At 38.6% G+C, this 19497-nt stretch overlaps 1 protein-coding gene across 2 annotated transcripts in view; it reads right to left on the bottom strand.

Moving 5' to 3' along the window:
- Window positions 1–1255: 1255 nt before the first annotated feature.
- Window positions 1256–19497, bottom strand: part of LOC139820800 (lachesin) — a 145398-nt gene continuing 127156 nt past the window's right edge. The window contains exon 10 of one of the 2 annotated variants that reach the window (XM_071791343.1): window positions 1256–2209. In XM_071791343.1, coding sequence (XP_071647444.1) covers window positions 2191–2209 — 19 coding nt within the window. In that variant the 3' untranslated portion in view covers window positions 1256–2190. The remainder of the gene's footprint in view (window positions 2210–19497) is intronic. The other variant, XM_071791336.1, reaches the window with a different exon arrangement.

The following is a 19497-nucleotide window of genomic DNA, read 5'->3' as shown; positions in this document are numbered from 1 at the left end:
CGTGTATACCAGCGCAACCGTAAACTATAGTAACTTTCGCGGGGAAACTTGCGCAGCATCATAGACACTCTCATACGAATAATTCCGTGTCATTGAAATGGCTTGCGTTCGTAGAATTGAATTAAATGATGTAACTCATTCGGAGTCCGTTCCATGACTCTACTCGCACTTAGAACTTAGCACGAAATCTGTAAAATTGAGTTTTGGCAATGGATTATTTTCAGAAAATGATCCTTTATGTTACTCTGTTTGACGATTAACAGTGGTGATATGTTCCTAAGTTATCCGCGTACTGTAGGATTACTTTTACACGATACATATAATTTATGTATAAAGAAAGGAACGCGTGCATACGTGTTCATTAAAAGCGCATTCTTCGCGCGTGTGTGTGTATGCATGTGTATTTGTGTCCGCGTGCGTTCATGCATACGCACAAGCGGGCGAGTGGCGCGAATGTGGGGCCACTTCGAAATTAGACGATGTAAGGAACGGTTGATGGGCGCGTCTCGGTCGGCGAACTAGCCGGTTTTATGGGACGATGGTTTTACGAGCGCATCTGGCCCATCCACCACCCTCTAACATCCCCCGGGTTCGTGCAGGGCCGGGCAAGGAAAGGGTTCGCGAATAGCCTCTGGTATCCTCTCGCTGACTTCATCCTCTGAAACCATACACCAATCGGGTTCACTGACGACGAGCCCGGGGTCACGCTCAGACCTTTTCTTCGTGACGAGCGTTCACCGCGCGTTTCTGATCAGCCTAAGAGAGTTTCTGGTGGCGATGGCGGGTTGTCCGTCGTGGTTTTACACCGTGAAGGTCCTCAGGGAGGGATTATTCATGCGGCTTGTTTGCGCCGCGCTCGCCGAAAGCTTTGCAAGCCTACGCATTATCGAAGTAGCACGGCATCATGGTGAATAGCTATTAAAAGTAATTATGTTAACGAAAAAATGTAAATTCCGAGGGTAAAAAGATGGTGAAAAAATAATTTTACAAATATGATTATTCTGCGTCAAAGTTGCGATGTTTGATTATTTTGTTCGAAAGATTTTATGCGTCGACGAACTGAAAAGCAATACTTCTGCTTCTACTTTTCGCAGTTTTCACGACGGGTAATGTTTAATCAAACAGGCATGCCGACGTGCCTCTACGAAGAAGTTTATCGAAGGAAGCTTATCAAGAATAACAAACAAATTTTGTTATAATAAATAATAACATAAATTTATTTTATATAAATTTTATTGCTATAGGCTCTACCATTACATAGTATTATAATATCAACAGTTAATTTTCATATTTATACTATAAATATCGATGACATTAAATCACAAATTTTCTCTCCTGTGAAAAGTTTTTTTAATTAAAGTAAAAACAAAATAAATAAATATAAAACTATAAGAAGATATCTCGTATAACACAACTACATACAGGGTTATAATATTTTTTCTGGAGTGGCAATGAAATAACAAAAGTTGTGGTTTACATTTCTCTCGATTCCTGAAACGTCCCGAAACAAGACGTTCTTGGTAAGAGATTGCCGACTATGCCGAATGGTGGGTAGACAAGGATTATAACGTTAGACAACCGTCCATCTGTCGTCAGTGGTCTCCATCGACACTACGACATCCTTACACTCGGCAGTAACTGTCGGAGACGAGAGCACTGGGAATCCCAGTCCCGACATAAAAGAAGGAAGTTCTCCTTTGGAGTATTTATGGCGAATTCGGGAGCAAGGTCCGAGATGACAGGACGTTATGTCACGCCCTTTTGAGAACAGTCGGGTCGGCCGTAAGCGATTTCTGTACGAGAGATCAGAAACGTCGGGAACTAGTTACGTGGATTTCGGGATATATACGTGTGTATACATACGTGCACTTATGTATGTTGGTATCGATTGACAAGGTGAGACAGTTTGTGAAATCGGAAGGACGTAAAGGAGATTGGACGAGGGTGCGTGGCACGCATATAAACCTCATATCTGTCCTATGGATACCAATATCCAACTACTTCTTCGTTATTATGCGGCCTCCAGAACTGACATTCTCGCGATGGCGTTCCTTGCACGTATGCATGTGCGTTTTCCTCGTAGAAGCATAACTGGGAAGTGTTGTTTCGCTGAAACTCTCACCTGATAGAATTTTGATAGCGTCGCAAACGATTGGAGTTTCGCGTTATTGGCGTTTCTCTCTCGCAATTTCAGTCTTTCGCAGGACGCCTAAAGAGAAAAGAAATTGCGATTGTTATTACAGAAACTACGTACGTTAGATAAAAAAACATTACGACGAGAGACACATCTCACAGAAAAGAAAGTCTATAGGTCTTAATTATTGATCTATTTAAAATAGTTTTTATATAATTCATCTCTCATATCGTACATCAGTAAAATGTACGATTTTCTGGAAAAAGGAAGGAAGAAATAGAAATTACGATCAGCAAAGAAATGTTAACAAACTATTTCTTTTTTGTATTGCAGAAACTCTTAATCGCAGTCCCCGCGCGGAAGTACGAATTCTGTTTGAAACGTAATCCATGCATTCTTTATTCCAGCTAAGTGTAGCATGGCGCAACCCCGTTAAAACTTAAAATTACTCGTCCGCTACATAGTTAGAGCCTTTACAAGATTGTCTGCATAATTCATGAATAATGTTGCCCCGATAAGTCCAGGGAATTACAACTTTCGCTAATTCCAATATTACGCGAGAAACTTTCGTCTCTTTGATGGATTCTACATCTTATTTTTCCTTCGTTCCATTCCCTTTAACTACACCGTACAATAATATTCCGATATCATAATTTATGCATTGATAAGCCTGAATTATTTTTTTCCGTGAAGAGAACCATTTTTTTTTACCTGCGACATCCTAAATTCTGCTAATATAGGTAGTAGAATCAAGCCACATTGGAAATCGATCAACGCGCGACAATATGGAATTACGACGACATTGATATCGGGCGTTACACATCGCAATGTGTGCACTAATGAAAGCTAATCACGGTCCAATGGTGCGCGGATTGCCATCAAAGACTTGTCGACGTATCTTTGACGCTTTTACAATCGACGGGCCGAGGCTCGTGCGTGCGCCGCTGATCGCGCCGCGCTTTATGTCGTCGAAAAGACGAAATCAGCTGCGCCGTATGTTTGAAACAGCCCGTACCAAAGCAAGGTCCATAGAAGTCGACGTGTTAAATGTCTGTCTCTCAAAACGTTCGCCGTGTCGACTTGGACGATTGACGTTTGAAATTCGACGCGCCGCGCCGCGCCGGTCGTCGTGCATTTCGTCATCCGTTTGCGTAAATCGTCGCGTTTGAATCAATTCGTCGCGCTTACATATTCTCGGCGATTTCGAAAGATGTACGATGTCAGAGCGCGAAATCTGGTTCATTTAACGCTCGCGAATTTCTGAGCGTTTTGCTCCAAGCACCGCTTATACTATTTAATAACGAAAAACAAGTCATTAAGAGAGATGCCCTAGCTGTTTCTAATTACTTCTGTTTAGAAATTGAAAGAATTATGAATAATTAGTAAACTTTACTTCTTTTTGAAACTTAACTGTCAAATTAACAAATTATACTTGTTAAAGTAAGAACTTTTGGTACGTATAATTCATGTTTTTAATTTAAGATAATATTCAGTGTCGGTCATTCAGAAATAATCAGCCTACATCTTTACGCTGTACAAGACAAGACTTCTCATCAAAATTACAGAATGGAGAAATTATAGAGCGAGTTGAAACATCCTCCACACGACTGTGTGGTTTGCGTTACGAGGTCGATGCCCAACGTTCGCGGAACGTCGATCGCGAAATGACACATCGATTCCGACCGCAAAAAGATTGCCAGCGTGGGCTATCGGTCACTTTTTCTCTCCCCCTCCTGTGTTTCCCTTGCGACCGGACCAGGTGTTTTCCGTCACGTTTGGCGGCGCGCACAATCGCGCGGAATTCGTGAGCACGGGCGGCGGCCGCAACGGCCGACGTTTTCGCGTCGGCCGCGTGACGGATATGATATTGCCGGAAATAGGTACGCGATTTCCCGTGCGATCCATGCGCACGTAATGCCGAATACAAATGGGATATGGATATACTCGGAGCGCGGCGGCGGCCGGCGGTAAATTATACACAAGCACGGGGTTTGGCTGTGGGAAAGCGCCGAGAACCGGCCGCTGCGATGCCAGTGGCGTAAGCAGGATTTTACATCGACTATAGTTATTTATCAGGCATCGGTTATCATTCACGCGATTACATTTGTCGTGGCTCTATGGATGGTACTGAAAGAATTGACTTGACAGGATGATGGTTTCGCGAAGCCAGACCTTTATATCAGCATATAAAAAAATTAATATTAATCTGAAGCATCTTCCTAAAGTATCATACGAAACTCTGAAAATATAGATACAATAAGTCACATAATTAATATCAATCTTAACAAACGTTTATTATTAATTTAAATTAATTAAAATTAAAAATAACAGCGACTTCAATATTATGTCAGTCTGATCAATCGTTGAGTTACGTTACTGGCAGCAATATGGATGTTGCGCGCATAATGAATAAATCGGATGTATTTCCGTAAATTGTTGCATTTTCGATCCTGTAAGAAGTTGATTTATATTTTTTGACGTTGTCAATAAAAGACTGAACAGAGTCACATGAGAGGATTAAAAAACATTAATCTGCTACGCGATTTAAGCGAAGAATAATTTTTTCTCAATAAACTTATCAGTTATCATAAAAGTGCACATAATTAATAATAATTGCGTTTTTGCTATGAAAAAGTATACAATCAGCTACATATTTTAAGATACAATATTTAACATAACATTTCAATAAAACATTAGTTACAAACGGTGACATTTAACGCAAATAGTGATAGAAGATTGCATCGATATAAGAGATATGTATAAGTTAAATTAATACTTCTGTGTGTGAAAGAAAATTTATCACGATTGTCATCGCAATGGCTTTGTGAAGGATTAAGTAATCAACGCGAGCGAGAGCGAGGGTGACCATCGATTACGCGGCCGATAAAAATTGCTTTCAGTTTATTCGATATGAATGCACGATTTGTATATTTGTTGCTGTATCACTGTTGCTCGATTCAGCGTTGAAAAATTTGTCGAACGATATTTCAGGGATATTGCAATGAAACGGAAATTCTCCCCCATGCCATTACATCGTAGATTTATGGTCAAATATTTTTATAATTGACGTCCACCAAGTTATATATCTATATAGATATATGACAAACAAATTCGATAACGCGTGCAATTTGAATTTCAAATACAAAACCGAATTTGAGGAAGTTGCCGGCGGTGTTTTGCGAAATATATCTCTGTGTGTAAACAAACAAATAGATTTACCATTTTACATTCTCTAACTTCCACGTTTATACATTAAATAACCTCCGCATCACGATCTATGCACGAATATGTTGAATACTTTACATATTCTCAGTTACAAACAGAGTCCGTTAAGTTTTATTTGTGGCTTTGATAGAGAATGTTTCTAACGCAGAGAATAAAATGGACATTTGCCCTCCCTTTTACATAAAAGCTATTTAATTAAAAGTGGAACATCAAGGGGAAAGCGATAGAGGTATATTGCCATTCCGAACGTCGAATGATTGCGCGTCAAATAAGCGACGCTTAACAATTGTGTCTTTCCAAGATTTATTTGTTTTACAAAGCCGCCAGCCAGGTCCATTACCGTTCCGCTGACTGGTGTGCATGCCGGTCATATCCGCGTGTGCACAAAGGGGACATTTTGCTGTAACGGAGAACACGTCAAAGACCCGTCGTGCGCTGTCGCTCCGACTTGTGTGACCGTGTAGATGTCTGACATGACTATATATGTACATACGTATACAACAATTGTTGCATGTCCGCGTTTCCTCTCTCTCCCTCCCCCTCTCTCTCTCTCTCTTTCTCTCTCTCTCTGTCTCTCTCTGTCTCTCTCTCTGTATCCGCTTGTAGTTTCCGTCATAGGATACACGATTGGTCTACAAAGGCCTTTACAAGAGGAAGGTGAACGGTCCCAAGATTGTCGAAATCGTGCGCAATGTCGTGGCTAATGGCTCTCTGTGGCAATGTCAAATGGCTTGACGTAAAGGGCGGCCGTAACGCCTATCGCGACAATCGTTCTGTTGATTTAACCGATGCAAAACGTACTGCGCTAATTTCAAACGGCAACAGACAATCAGTAAAATTTACAATCAAAGTTGGTTTATTATCCAAATTCTATATGTATCGGGAAATAATTAATGGCATATTAACATATTTTTCTTCTGTATTTTTCCTCTGTAAAAATAAAAGAAGAGCTTAAAAAACAGATATTAATATTTCGTTTTAACTGAGGAGAGAATGTCAGATAGCACAGGTAATATAATGAATAGGATTCATGACTGCTCGAATTTATCTGAAAACTCGACACAATGAATAATTATGCGCGCCAAAATATCTTATTTTCCAGCATGGATGGCAGTATTACGCGAAACCAATTCTGCAGCTATAAAACTGATTATGTCGAGTTTGTATTATAGTTAAGCGAAAATGTAACAAACTATTTAATGCTTTAATTCCAAGAGCTTCCAACTGTATAGCAATTATTCAAAATCTTTCAATAAGTATATATGACGAGACTATCGCAAGTATATGATGAGCAATCTTTGAGAATGAAAGAATCAACTGTTATTCTTTCCCTAATAAGTAAGTGTGATTGATGCACGCGTGGGGAGAGCTCTGCGAACTAATAAGATCGTATAATATAATTGATCGAATTCCCCCATCCGCGAGAGAGAACTTTTATTATCCTCGAACGCGTCGCCGTGACTTCGTCGTCCGTGATTTCGCTCCCACCTCGACTTTCTTGCGAATCTTCATTACGTACGCACTGAACTATGAACAGCTTCTGAAAGTTAAAGCCACTTATCGACGACGGCGGCGGCATATCTCCGGCGGGTTTAATCTACCCTGGAATCTGAGTTCGCCGGGAAAACCGTTCGCAGAACAGAGAGAGTGAGAGAGTGAGAGAGAAAGAGTGAGAGAGAGAGAGAGAAAGAGAGAGAAAGAGAGAGACCCGGCTACTGCCGGCGGCCGATTACCATCCGGGAATGTTTATTAAATCCTACGATTCTTTCCGTCAGTTCCTTTCATTTATCCGGTTAAAAGTTCGACTCGGTTGTCGATCGGAGAGATTGCGCTCTTTCCGCTTCTCCATTGACTCCGTACATATATATCATCGATCTCTTTCATTAACTTCTGCAATTCGCACGACATCCTCGCGAGCAAACTCGAGTTATCAGAGTTACATCTCGGTGGGAAATTCCGTGGAATCTACATTATTCTGTACTAGCACTCTTCAAAAATATATCCTTTGGAAATCTTCTTATGTAAGCATTCGTATTTAGTCGTTATTTCTTTACTGATTATTTTCTTTTTCATCGACAATTTTCAAATCTTATAAAAATGTGAAAGGAAAGAGAATCACTTTGTAAATAATCAGTTACTAATAAAATTTAATTTGATTTTATAAAATACATACAGAATATAGAAAATATATTTTCTACATTTTGCTACAGGGTTAGGAGAAGATAATTAAATTCCTGTTATTAATTTCTGCTTTTTCGCGCGCGCACGTGCCGTTCTCGAGGCAGTTTTGCCGTTTATTCCGATAGTTCCGGCGCGACCATTCATTGACGCCTGCGCTCATGCCAAACCGGCAGTCGCTTCGGCCGACTGCACAATCTATGAAAGCGACCGGCGGAATTTCATTAGCATTGAACGCCACCGGTCGAACTGTCCAAGTCGGCTGCTTGTCCAAGTCTCCGTCTTTCTCCCTCGTGTTCCTTCCTTGCGGTACATCCGGCTATATTCGTTTGGAAACGGCTCGCTTGCAAGCTACTACGGGGCACGGGGCGGGTGTAAAAGTTTAGATATTAATTATTTACTCGTGAATTTTTTTTTACTCAGCACTATGAAAAATATTAAGATATTTAGCGATATTACTAAATCAATTTTCTTAATTAAAATAATTTTTGTATTTTTTTGTCACACTCGTAACACGTTTTGCTAATATACATATAAAATACCTTAGGATACAGGCCATCTGTTACCTGTCTGTAGCAATCCAACCACGAGGGACGCGCAGGTGGAATGGTAGTAATGCGACATCGAATTATTCGCGGGATATCGCCCTCCCTCTCTATGCATCCTGCATGTAATCCCTTGTAATCGTGCATATAGTTAATGGGATATTAGAGATATAAGCAGCGCTCTATCGAAATCTAGTATTCCATCAAATCATTCTTGGACACTTCAATCAGGATTCGTAATTCACGTAATTCAATTTTCATGAATTCCCGCATGTGACAGAGATTTCAGATTAAATTTTACAATCTTAGAAAAGTTCACATTTACAATGTCCAAATAATAAGAAATAATTAAAATTGCTTTAAAATAGCTTAAGATTTCACGAGAATTTATTTTATTCATTGATTTTGTTAACAAAAGATTGGCATTTTGGCGAGAATGAGATTATCACAGTTTAATTAATAAATGTCTTCAAACTTGATAATTTTAATCATTACATATATATAGTAATCGCGCGCGCGATAACGTAATGAATTATTTATTCAAATGATGTCATCACAAAAACTTAAAATTTATTTATTTATTCATTTATTTTTCGTAAGATGTAATAATCGCATAATGTCCTTAAAAAATGACAATGAAATAATATCTAATTGATATTATACATTAATAAACAATTCTACATAGTAAATAATCGATCAATAATTTAAAAAATGAGCGAGAAGAGATTGATTGAATGACTCGATTAGCTTAGTGGGTAAACAAGAGGGAGGGGTTAACCGCCCGTGCTATATCCGCGATAATGCACCGTATTCACTGCCAATAAGCATTGCACAAATTATTCGTCAATCGTTTGTGGAATATGATTAAATTCTATATATATCGTATTATTCAGTTTGCTTTATTAATAGTAGTCCTCCATATTGACAGTTTATATACAAAATTTAATAAAGATTAATTCAAACTTAAATATTTATAAATAAGCTCTTTTGCTAAATATAGTTTTGAGTAAGAAATATTGATATTACAAAGAGATAAATGGTTATTAGGTTATTGATTTTTCAAAAAAGGATATATTATCTTTCATATAGCTAAATTTTTATCTTTTATTTTTTATTATCTTTCTAATTATGGATTAATTATTCTTATCAATTACAGTGTAAAGCGATCGATTTTGTCGAAAAGATTTGGCTCAATTAATTTTCTCAGATTTTTTCCCGCGTACTTTTTCATATCGCAAATAAACCATCCTGAGCGCGTAGATATTCGATAGGCTTTGCCAATATGCGCCAAGGGGTTTACGAAGGAGCTCGCATCCGCGGCGAGATATAATGGCCGAAATTCGATCGCGCTTGGTCAGATTTTCTGGACAGTCGGCGAATCTATTGCATTAAGCTCTTTACAGTTGGAAGATCTAATTTGCCATGTGGAACGTATAGAGAGAGGAAGGTGGTGTACGCGCACGCCCTGCTTGCGCACGCCACATATACATGCACATAGGATATCGAAAGGGTAAGCAAAGGGACAAATTGCGAGATCAAACAAGAGATGTCAAGAGAAAATAATTAGGACTCTTATATATTTAAAATAATTTTTATTAGAATTTTGTTTTTAATTAAAATTTATTTAATACATTAAAAATATATTAAAAATTAACCTTTTTAAGCAGTTAAAATGTTTAATGTTGTTAAAATAAATTATTTATTGTATAATAAAACAAAACAATAAAATAAGATTTCTATCGAATTGAGATTAGCTAATCAATTTAATATATTTGACGTCAACTCTTGCGTTTTCTTCGTATTTTGAGGCGACTTTTCCCCATATTTTGAGGCAGCGCTTTCTGTGAATATAAAACTTTTGACAAACCTATGCAAAGCTTACGCCGCGGTACATAAATACCATGCGCACAGATACTCGATGGACAAAACGGCTCTGTCGAGAGGGAGGATTGGTTGTGGTGGTAGGGCGGACGTTGCCGGTCCTGTGTCCTACGCAGAGCGCCCATTCCCAAAGTCCATTACGGATTCCGTGGAATTATGCCGATTAGCCCGGGATCCCGGAATTTACACCGGACTAACGCTCAATACTAGTTGCCGTAGCGAAATCTCATCTCGTGGAAATAATTAAAACCCGCACACCACCCATTCGCCGCGCGGGTCTGTCTCTATCGCTCCCCCCCGCTAACTCGTTCTCTTCTCGGCTACTTGTCGCACTCCGTTCTCGACGGCGACGTCGCAGTCGTCAGCGTCGGCGTTGTCCTCGGTGGGCATCGTTTGCCATGAATGAGCAAGAGGAAGATTATAAACGACGAGAGACGAAAGCGCGCCGCGATGAACACTGCGAATGTAATCGTGAGTCGCGCGGCGAGTCAGAATCGAGGAAGAAAAATCGAGTACGTGGCGAAAAAAGGGATTCCCGACGAAATGCCATAACGCCGTTTTGCAATTATCCCTCTGAATGCATACAATTTTAAGATCATTAAGGAACGCGAGCTCGTTAAAAACTTACCTCGGGACTCCTCTGCACTTAGTGGATGCGTTTGAATTATGATTGTTAGTGCGACTATCGGATTTGAGATTCGAAAATTGTGCAAGTACGACTTAAAATTTTTTTTTATAAATAATAAGAGATTATTGGTATTTAAAATTTAATAGCTATACACTCAGAGAAATAAATAATTAGACAACTTTTTAATTATTCCGATTGAAAGTGTCGGATTGTCCGTTTGTTAATTTTCGAACGAATTGTCCGATCATTTAGACCTGGATTCTTCTCTCAGTGTACTTTTTCTAGTTGCACATTTTTCTATTTATACAAGATGTTAGTGAATAGCCTCAAGCCATGTTTAATTGGAAATCTTATCTACTCGAGAAGACTTAATTTAATTACGGAGAGTGATTTCGACTAACTGTCAAATATAAGAAAGAAAGGAATGGATCAAGAAAGAAGGATATAAGATCGTGTAAAATTAAAATAGCAAATTCATAAAACAATTAAAACACATAATAAAACAAAACATTATGCCAGCAAAAAGCGGCACTCGCGGCTAGCGTTTTTTAACGAATGGAACACCGACTTGTTAATTAAAAGACAACCGGCGGAGCGCGAGGCTCGCTTATCGGTTTGCGAGCTTTAATACGTTCGCACGCACAAGCGAACGAGCTTTTAATCGCCGACTTGCTGCGGCGATCTTCGATTCCATTTGCGGATAAAACCGATTGCAAAGTAATCGGATAACCGATCGCAGGCGAGCGACGCCGCGACACGGCCAATGCGCCGCGCGATCGGGGGATATTGATCAAATATTTAATATCGCCCAGGGATCTGCGCGCGCGGGTAACGCATTCCGGGCACAATGAACGGCGCTCATTAGCAGCCGGTTCGTTATTCAAAGTTTGACGTGTTCGATCTCCGAAGTTCGCGCCCCGACGAGGGAGGTCCGTAGACGCGGGAGAATATTTTCCCGCTTCACTTCGGAAACAAACGAACTTCCGGCGCGGATTTTTACGTCCTTTTAGAAGATCCCACTAAGCATTTCTTAGGTATATTAAGCTATCTAAGCCAAATTATTAGAACACAAAAAATTTTATATAGAATTAATTTGCTAATTATTTGCTATTATTTGCTTTTAAAAGTAATTTTTTTGCTCCAGCTATTAAAAAGTTACGAAGGGCTGGATAGCTTAAGATTAAGCTGCCATGCTATTGTAAAAAACAGCATATAGGTACATAAGTCAAAGCAATAAATTAATAATACCAAAATTATTTGCTACTTTTTTGATATTTTTTGCAAATAATTTTGCAAATAATTTTGGTATTGTTAATTTTTTGCTTTGACTTATATATAAGCTATTTTTTATAATGGCGTGGCAGCTTAATCTTACGCTATCCAGCCTTTTGTAACTTTTTAATAGTATGAGCAACGTTCATATATATAATTTCGCTGGATGCAGAAATTAAAAACTGAAACGAAAGCGTAATAATGACAATATTGAGTTTTACGTGTTCATCTGCAAGATGCGCTGTGAGACGCTTCACCGTATACATCGCTTTTCCGTTAGTACTGCATATCCCTTGCGGTATCTGTTTACGAGACCCGATCGAGTCACTTGGTCGCCAGGACAGGACAGCGACATTAATCAATTTTATCATCGAGCGGTCGATTTCAGGCTGGATGCCGCATCAAAGGCCCGCGCAAATTCGATCAAACGACGGTCCGCCCGTCCGCATTATATTAATTGGGCTCCGCACATAACACACAGCAATAATATTAGCGAAATAATATAATAACGCTATCGGCACTCGGCCACTAGGCTGACCGCCGTCCAGCGGCCGTCGACATTATTTCGCAACGTGAGGCAGCGCAAACATATTTGCATAATATGTATCCCACTATCGCACCTCCTCCTCCTCCTCCTCCTCCTCTTCCTCCTCCTCTCCTCCGCCCAAACCAGAAATTCGAAATGCGGTTGTAATCAGCGAACGCCGCCTTTCGTATCGATGATGCATCACAACGCACGAGATGCGTTTAGCATGACGAACCGGCTGATTGAAAGCTATTTCAATGTATGGGACGTGTATCAGATTGTGGATACACGAGGTTATCTCGAGTGCCCGTTATTCTCAGCGACGCCAAGATATAGTTTATAGATATGCTTGATTAACCGACGTTAATCATAATTTTTTTTTGTCAAATTAAGAAATTTAAATAGGTTCAGTTCGAAAGGTTGGCAATTCAAAGCGCAGTTGAGGTATAAAAACGGAACCGCACGAGACATTATTACCCTTTACTCTGCGAGGTCTTCTCTTAAGGTACGTCGCGACGCCGCGCGCCGGTCTGGTTACTGTGCTTCACGCTTTATGAGTTTACACGCGCGGTAAGATTCGCGATAGAGCGCGGAGCTCGCTTCGCTCCTCTTTACCTTACTTCAGGTAGTACGTGCACCGTGCCCGTAATACCCGCAACAATCTTGCGCCGTGCCGATAAATACCAAATTCCACGCTTAGCAAACGGAACAGATCACGGATCACGAGTACGGAATAAATATTAAAAATGAATTACAATGACTGTATATAATCTTATAGTCGCATAATCTCAGATTTATAGGATTAGTCTCGATGCGACGTAGAATCTTTTATATCTCTTGCTTAGATATCATAGCAAAATATCTTTTGAAGTCGCTTTTCATTCCAATCATATGAATGGATGTTTGTTTCCACTGGGATTACACAAAGCTTCCTCTGTATCCTGTATCCTAATTTATATGCTAAATTATTCTACTTCTTTCTATTCCGCAATATTTTGCGCCACACACACAACATATATTTTTTATCATTTTTTACTAAAAACTAATACTGATATTATTTTATTAACTGTACACATATTAATAAATAACAATAATGAAATATTATAGTAAAGTATTCTATAATTATATATTTCCCCGATTGCGCGCGATGATTGTAATCTGCAGACACTTAAATATCTCTATTTCTACTTATTTTCTCTTTATCTCTATCTTATTTCAATCATATAATTATTTTGCCATTTGTTATTAATTAAATGGTCAGATATTACCGACTATACGTAAAGAGTTCTGCTTAGTATTATTGAGCATGTGCAACGCCATAGAAACTCGTATACGTATAGGTACGATTGGATACGCCACCGTAAACTACACGGTCCCTTATTGCAGAGACCGTTAGATGAAATATAAAAAGTTTCATCAACGTTACCGTTGGGCGCAAGAGAAAGCGGAAACACGAAATATGAAGCCGGAATTATTCCGGATCTACGTCGCGTGCAATTATACACGCGCAACAGTTACGTCGCCGTGGCTCGTACAATATCCGATGCTTGAGTTTATAACGATGAGTGATGTGGGTCCGTTTTATGAACGGAAACAAGCGAGATCACAAATATCGTAGTAATGGAAAAAATTTTCAGTTTAACCTCTTGGTAGGAAAAAAATCTAATTTTAGTTTATCAGAAATTGTAACACTCGAGAACAATGCGAACAAATGTCACCTGCTGTCGTTTTTTTTTTTTTAATTTACCTCATCACAAGTATTTCTGGTATTGCAGGTTATAAAAGAGACGATAAGGTAATTATTCTAGCTCTATTTCTAAAGTGTTATTTGCTTGTTATTCATCGTACAGACATAATTTGAAGGGATATAGAAGACATGTTTATAGGATTCGGAAATTTAGTCCTATAAATAGTTGATAGGTGACATGTCTATAGAAGTTCTGCTGACACTCATTGTCAGATCTATATATATTGACAAGAAATACGAGAAAGTTATTCTTATCATTTATGCAGAAAAATTATAATTGTCAATATGCATAAAATAACTTTATATTTAACGTTCCGCATCGATTTCAACATTAATTAACCGCGTGCAAATAAGTTTGAAAAATATCGTTTTACCGAAGCGGTCGTGTACCTTTAAAGGAATCTTGATCTCTGAGCCTGTACGTCAGCTTGAATTCCGGAAAATTACTTCGTGTCCGGGTCATCTTTGATGCGATCGTCTCTATGGATATCCATTTACAATGATATCGATAGACACGGCCTCTTGCTCAGCTCGGAACATATAGGTCGTTGAACTATATCTGCGATATTGGTGGCCCTCTTTACACAACATATTTATTCACAACGAGGAATTTATTAATTCGGAAACGCATGTCTTTACTTTGTTTGTGCAACATATAAATATTAGCAAACATCTTAACGTTTATTAAAAAGAGAGAGCATATTATACTTTTTTTATATCTTACTTTATCAATAATATCCCAGAGAACATTGTGACGTCTTACATTTTTATAAGACATCTTACAAAACTATCAGAAAAATACTATTATGACCCGATTTATTTATATGTTGTCTAAGATTGTTCCGGTCTTGACTTAACAGAATTTCTATTGGAAATTGTATCATTGGTTTTGCAGAAGAGTAGAAATTAGGAATTAAATATTCGAGTATTTTCTATAACTTCTTGTAATTTTGTTATTGGTTATTAGCGTCAAGTTTGAGCATGTTTGGCAAGAGTTTTGCTTGCAGGAATATGCTTAAAACAATACCGGTTTACACGCATAATTGACGGCGTCAAAGTTTTCCTTTATTCCATCGGTGCGCACACGAATACAATCGATAAGAGTTGATTACATCCTTAGGGGAAACTTCCTCAATATACTGATAAGGTATTTGAGAAGAGCTAGTATATTCGCGATAACGATAATATATCTTGCGCAAAATCATTTGCAAAATAATAATTAAATATTTTTGATAGAAAGATCATCGAATTGCAAAAGTTTAATAAAAACATAGTTTGGATGCCAAAATCGGAAACGATATTATGTTTACACAAAATGATCTTTTCTCGAAAAGCATTAAAGTTAATAATAATGGTTAATGATAATGCTATTTAAATTACGACGTGCCTTCATACAGGTCATACGAATGCTATTAATAATAAATTTGAGGAAGAGATCTAACATACATATTAATTAATTTAGCTATTAACATACCAACATTTGTTCATGATTTAGTGATTTAAAAACGATACATTTATATTCATACACGAATAAATATCTAAATTTAGAAAAATTGCTTATTTAAAAAATAAGAAAAGTATGCAATTAATTTTTCTGATTCTATATAAACATGCGTTTACATTTAATGGCAATTGTCAAATCCAAACTATGTAGTAAGTTAAATTGTTAAAAAATCTAACAGTTTAGGTTTAAAAATCTTTAGATTGTTGATAACATTTCATAATTATGCTTGTTACATTTATTACATTTAATAGTTATGCTGATTGTTTGTGTAAAAATGCTCGCGCAAAATTTAACTGCAGTAATCGTAGAACTTCATCTCGGTGATCTGAAACGATGCACGCGTGGCAACGCTTTGATATCGGAATCCGTGTATCCGTTCAAATCGTTGTTTGTCCGCTCCGAAGTTTATCGGTTTCTCAGCAATTTCTCAAAGTTGCCGCTGTGTTCCAGGCGCAGCAGCGTGTGCAGGCATCATCTCTGCTCGCCGCCAGCTTCCTCCGCCTCCCCTCTCGCCTTCTCTTGATCCCGTCGCAACCCCCCCCCCCCGTTCGCTACGCGACCCTGCGGAATTCCTTTGGAAACTTTCCGATATTCATATCTGCCCGCTACTACATCAAAAATTCCAAGCTCGCCCCGCTCAGCCCGCGAGAGTTCTCTCTCAGTTATAAAGGATTCGCAGCCACTTACAATATCAGCCCGCCCTTTCCCTGCCATCTCATCCTCTCTCGGTATCCACCCTCTCCAATTTGCCCCCCTCTCTTCCCTCCATATCTCTCTATTTCTCTCTCTTTCATGTCTCCAGCCCGTTCGCCATCATCGACATTCGAAAAACCCTGCCTTCTTCGTCCTTTCTTCAGCATTTGCCTTACTATCAGCACTCGGCCTTCACGGCTACGGTCACCCTTTCCGGCGTTTTCTCGCTGATCTGGATTAACGAGGCAACCCTTTTTCTGCCGACTTTTCGGAGGAGTCCGAACTACGGTCCATTCGGCTCGTTCGTGACTCGACTCGGAACGAGGCCAGTATGTACGTATCCAGAGAGAGAGAGGCAGATTCTGCGGCTCACCCTCGTCGGCTGTCTGAGTACTTTCGATTCCTTGGCGGGATCCAATCGGGATCTTGGAAAACAGCTTGGGTTATCACGTCGGATTCATGTCTGATTATGTACGTGAACTAATAGATCACGTAGATCGTACACACTCGTATTAAGTTAGCTTTGAATTAAATGCCACTCTTTTTTTTTTAGTTACGTACGTTTCGATAAATCAGAATGCGCGCCATTTCTGGGATATTTTGAAAATACTCGGAAAATACTTGCTTACAATTAGTGAGAAGATATTTTCTCACTAACAGTAAGAGCAAAACAGAGAAAGAGAGAGAAAGAAAGAGAAAAAGAGTGATTGGACGCTGTCTTGGCAAGAATTTACAGGATGATTTAATTGGCGAGGTATTTAATATCGAAGCTTAAGATATTTTATAAACTTAAGCGTCAAAAGCGTAGATTGGTAACAAAAGTTTGCTGTTCAATTAATTTGCAGTGGACCTCGCTTAAACAGTAACTTAGCTATTAGAGACTTGATTATCAAGATATTTAAAGTTGCAAACTAAAAAGCTCCTACAAATTGGACAGTTCTGCGCGAATTTTTGCCGAGAGACGTAAGCTCTTGTATCTCGCACACGCGCACGTATCCCGCTGTAATGAATGCCGAGTAGATTTATCGTTCCCGCGGAGCTCGTCGTCCTTAATTAATGACCGGCCGCGCGGAGCTCGTCGTTTCGTCGTGGATTAATTCGCCTCGAAGTGTCTACTAATTATCAATGGGTTCGCGTTGCGCGCTCGTCACGGCATCGAAATTCCGGCTAGAGGTGCCGCGCCGCAAATCCGCGAGTGCACGCAAGCGCTAAGCGCGCGTATGCACGCGGATTTCTCGCTTCTGCGTATCCTGCGTGTTCGCAGAAGCGAGAAACAGGATTGACAGGAAGGAGGAGAGAGCGATCCGCGAACTCGTTGAGCATGAACGGCCAATCGTTCGCGGCACGGAAACCGGTTGCGGTGTAAACGTCACGTTCCAGAGGGCGTCTACAATAGCTCATTAAATTGAATAATCATCGAGGGCCCGCAGGTACGCTGTACCTGCAATTTACTTGGTCATTGCGCGCTAAGCTCGAAAGCTCGCTCGAAAGCTCGCTCGGATGTAACGAGCGAACGATCTGTTGCCCGCCTCGCATTACACTCGTGCTCTTCATTTTGAACTACATTAACCCGTAGTCCAGAATCGAGACTGATGAGAATATTCGAATTTACTTATTTTTTCCATCAGCTACCTACTTACTTCCGATTTCTTGTCAACAGTGTTAGAAATTGATTCGTAATTCTTTTTATAATTATTATTATAGTTGATGCGTAAACTGTTAATATAACGTTTGAACAATGATGCTTTATCTTCAGCAGAGAGAGAAAAAGAGTGATTAGATATTGTCTTGGCAGGAATTTACAGAAATTTTAATAAATTAAAAATATTTCGTATTTTATTGCAACTTAGGATAAAAAGATAAATATAATTATGAGATTTAGGATTAAGTAAATTACAATATAAATGCAAATTAAGAAAATTTATGAGGATAAAATATTGCTTGTGTGCATATTCTGATTTATATTTAAATATAAAAGAAGATATTATAAGTGCCAATGAATTAGCATATCAACTGTATATAAATTTATATGGAAATGCTACAAATATATATGATATAATTTTATGTTAATTAGTTAAAAATTAATTAAGTGAAGCAAAACATACAATTAACAAACGTGATGAGCATTATTATTTAATGTTATAAATATTGTCATTTTTGTCTCTTATATAAGTATCTTACCATTTATGCGATGAATTTTTAGCGATTTGCTAACGCGTAATCGTCTGCATTAAAATATGCGACACGGAGTCACGTTCCAATTAATTCTCATAATAGTCATTAATTAGTCCCCGCAATTACGAGAGTCATATTCGAAATTGTAATCCCGATCGAAATTGAATACGCCGGACGTGCGCGAGTATGCGTGCGCGAGTTGATATTAGCATCTCTGTGATATAAATTGTTTGTACAATTAAAAGTGCCGCTACACCGATGCGTATTATAATCAAAAAGTAGTCATATCTCCTCGTAATCAATAACGTCGTATGTAACATCATAATTTAATTACTACATCATGAGCAAAATGAAATCTTTGGAATGTCATATTTCACTTTTAATCTTTAATATAAGATATCTAGAGAAATTTGACATTTGTAATCTTTAGATTCGTTATTTCTACACAATGACAGCAGTCTTATTTAATGTTAAACTATTACTTATTTAAATGACGGGTTTATATCTCAAGCGAGAGAGACAACTGCCAGTTGTATACTTACCTCATTTTGGATATTAAGAATTCAATCTATAATACATGCAATTGATGAAGATAATCGTATTAATTATGGTATTAACCCCGAAAAATTATATTATAACTCATTTACGTTATTAGTTGTTGTTAAAATTGTCAAAATCATCTTTCGCTTGGAAAATATATTTATATTTCAAAATAATCTATCTTTTTCCCGACAGTATCGAATGTACTGGCAGAATCGAGAATATACCGCAATGCTATTTTGGCATCTCTAGCAGCTCATTAAATCGAATAATTATCAGCTATAATCGTATTGTACGGCATATACACTTTATATGGCTACCACATCGGCGCTGTGTCCGTACGCGTCCACGTGCTGCGGAATTTTGATCGACTGGTAAATGGTTCCCTTGACGACTACGGATTATTTATTCCCTACACGATTAACGTCATGTAATCAACGATAACGTAA

Source organism: Temnothorax longispinosus, chromosome 1 (genome assembly GCF_030848805.1).
Source record: "Temnothorax longispinosus isolate EJ_2023e chromosome 1, Tlon_JGU_v1, whole genome shotgun sequence".
NCBI lineage: Eukaryota > Metazoa > Arthropoda > Insecta > Hymenoptera > Formicidae > Temnothorax > Temnothorax longispinosus.
The sequence above is the reverse complement of the archived record's forward strand: the minus strand, read 5'-3'. Positions and strand labels throughout refer to the sequence as shown.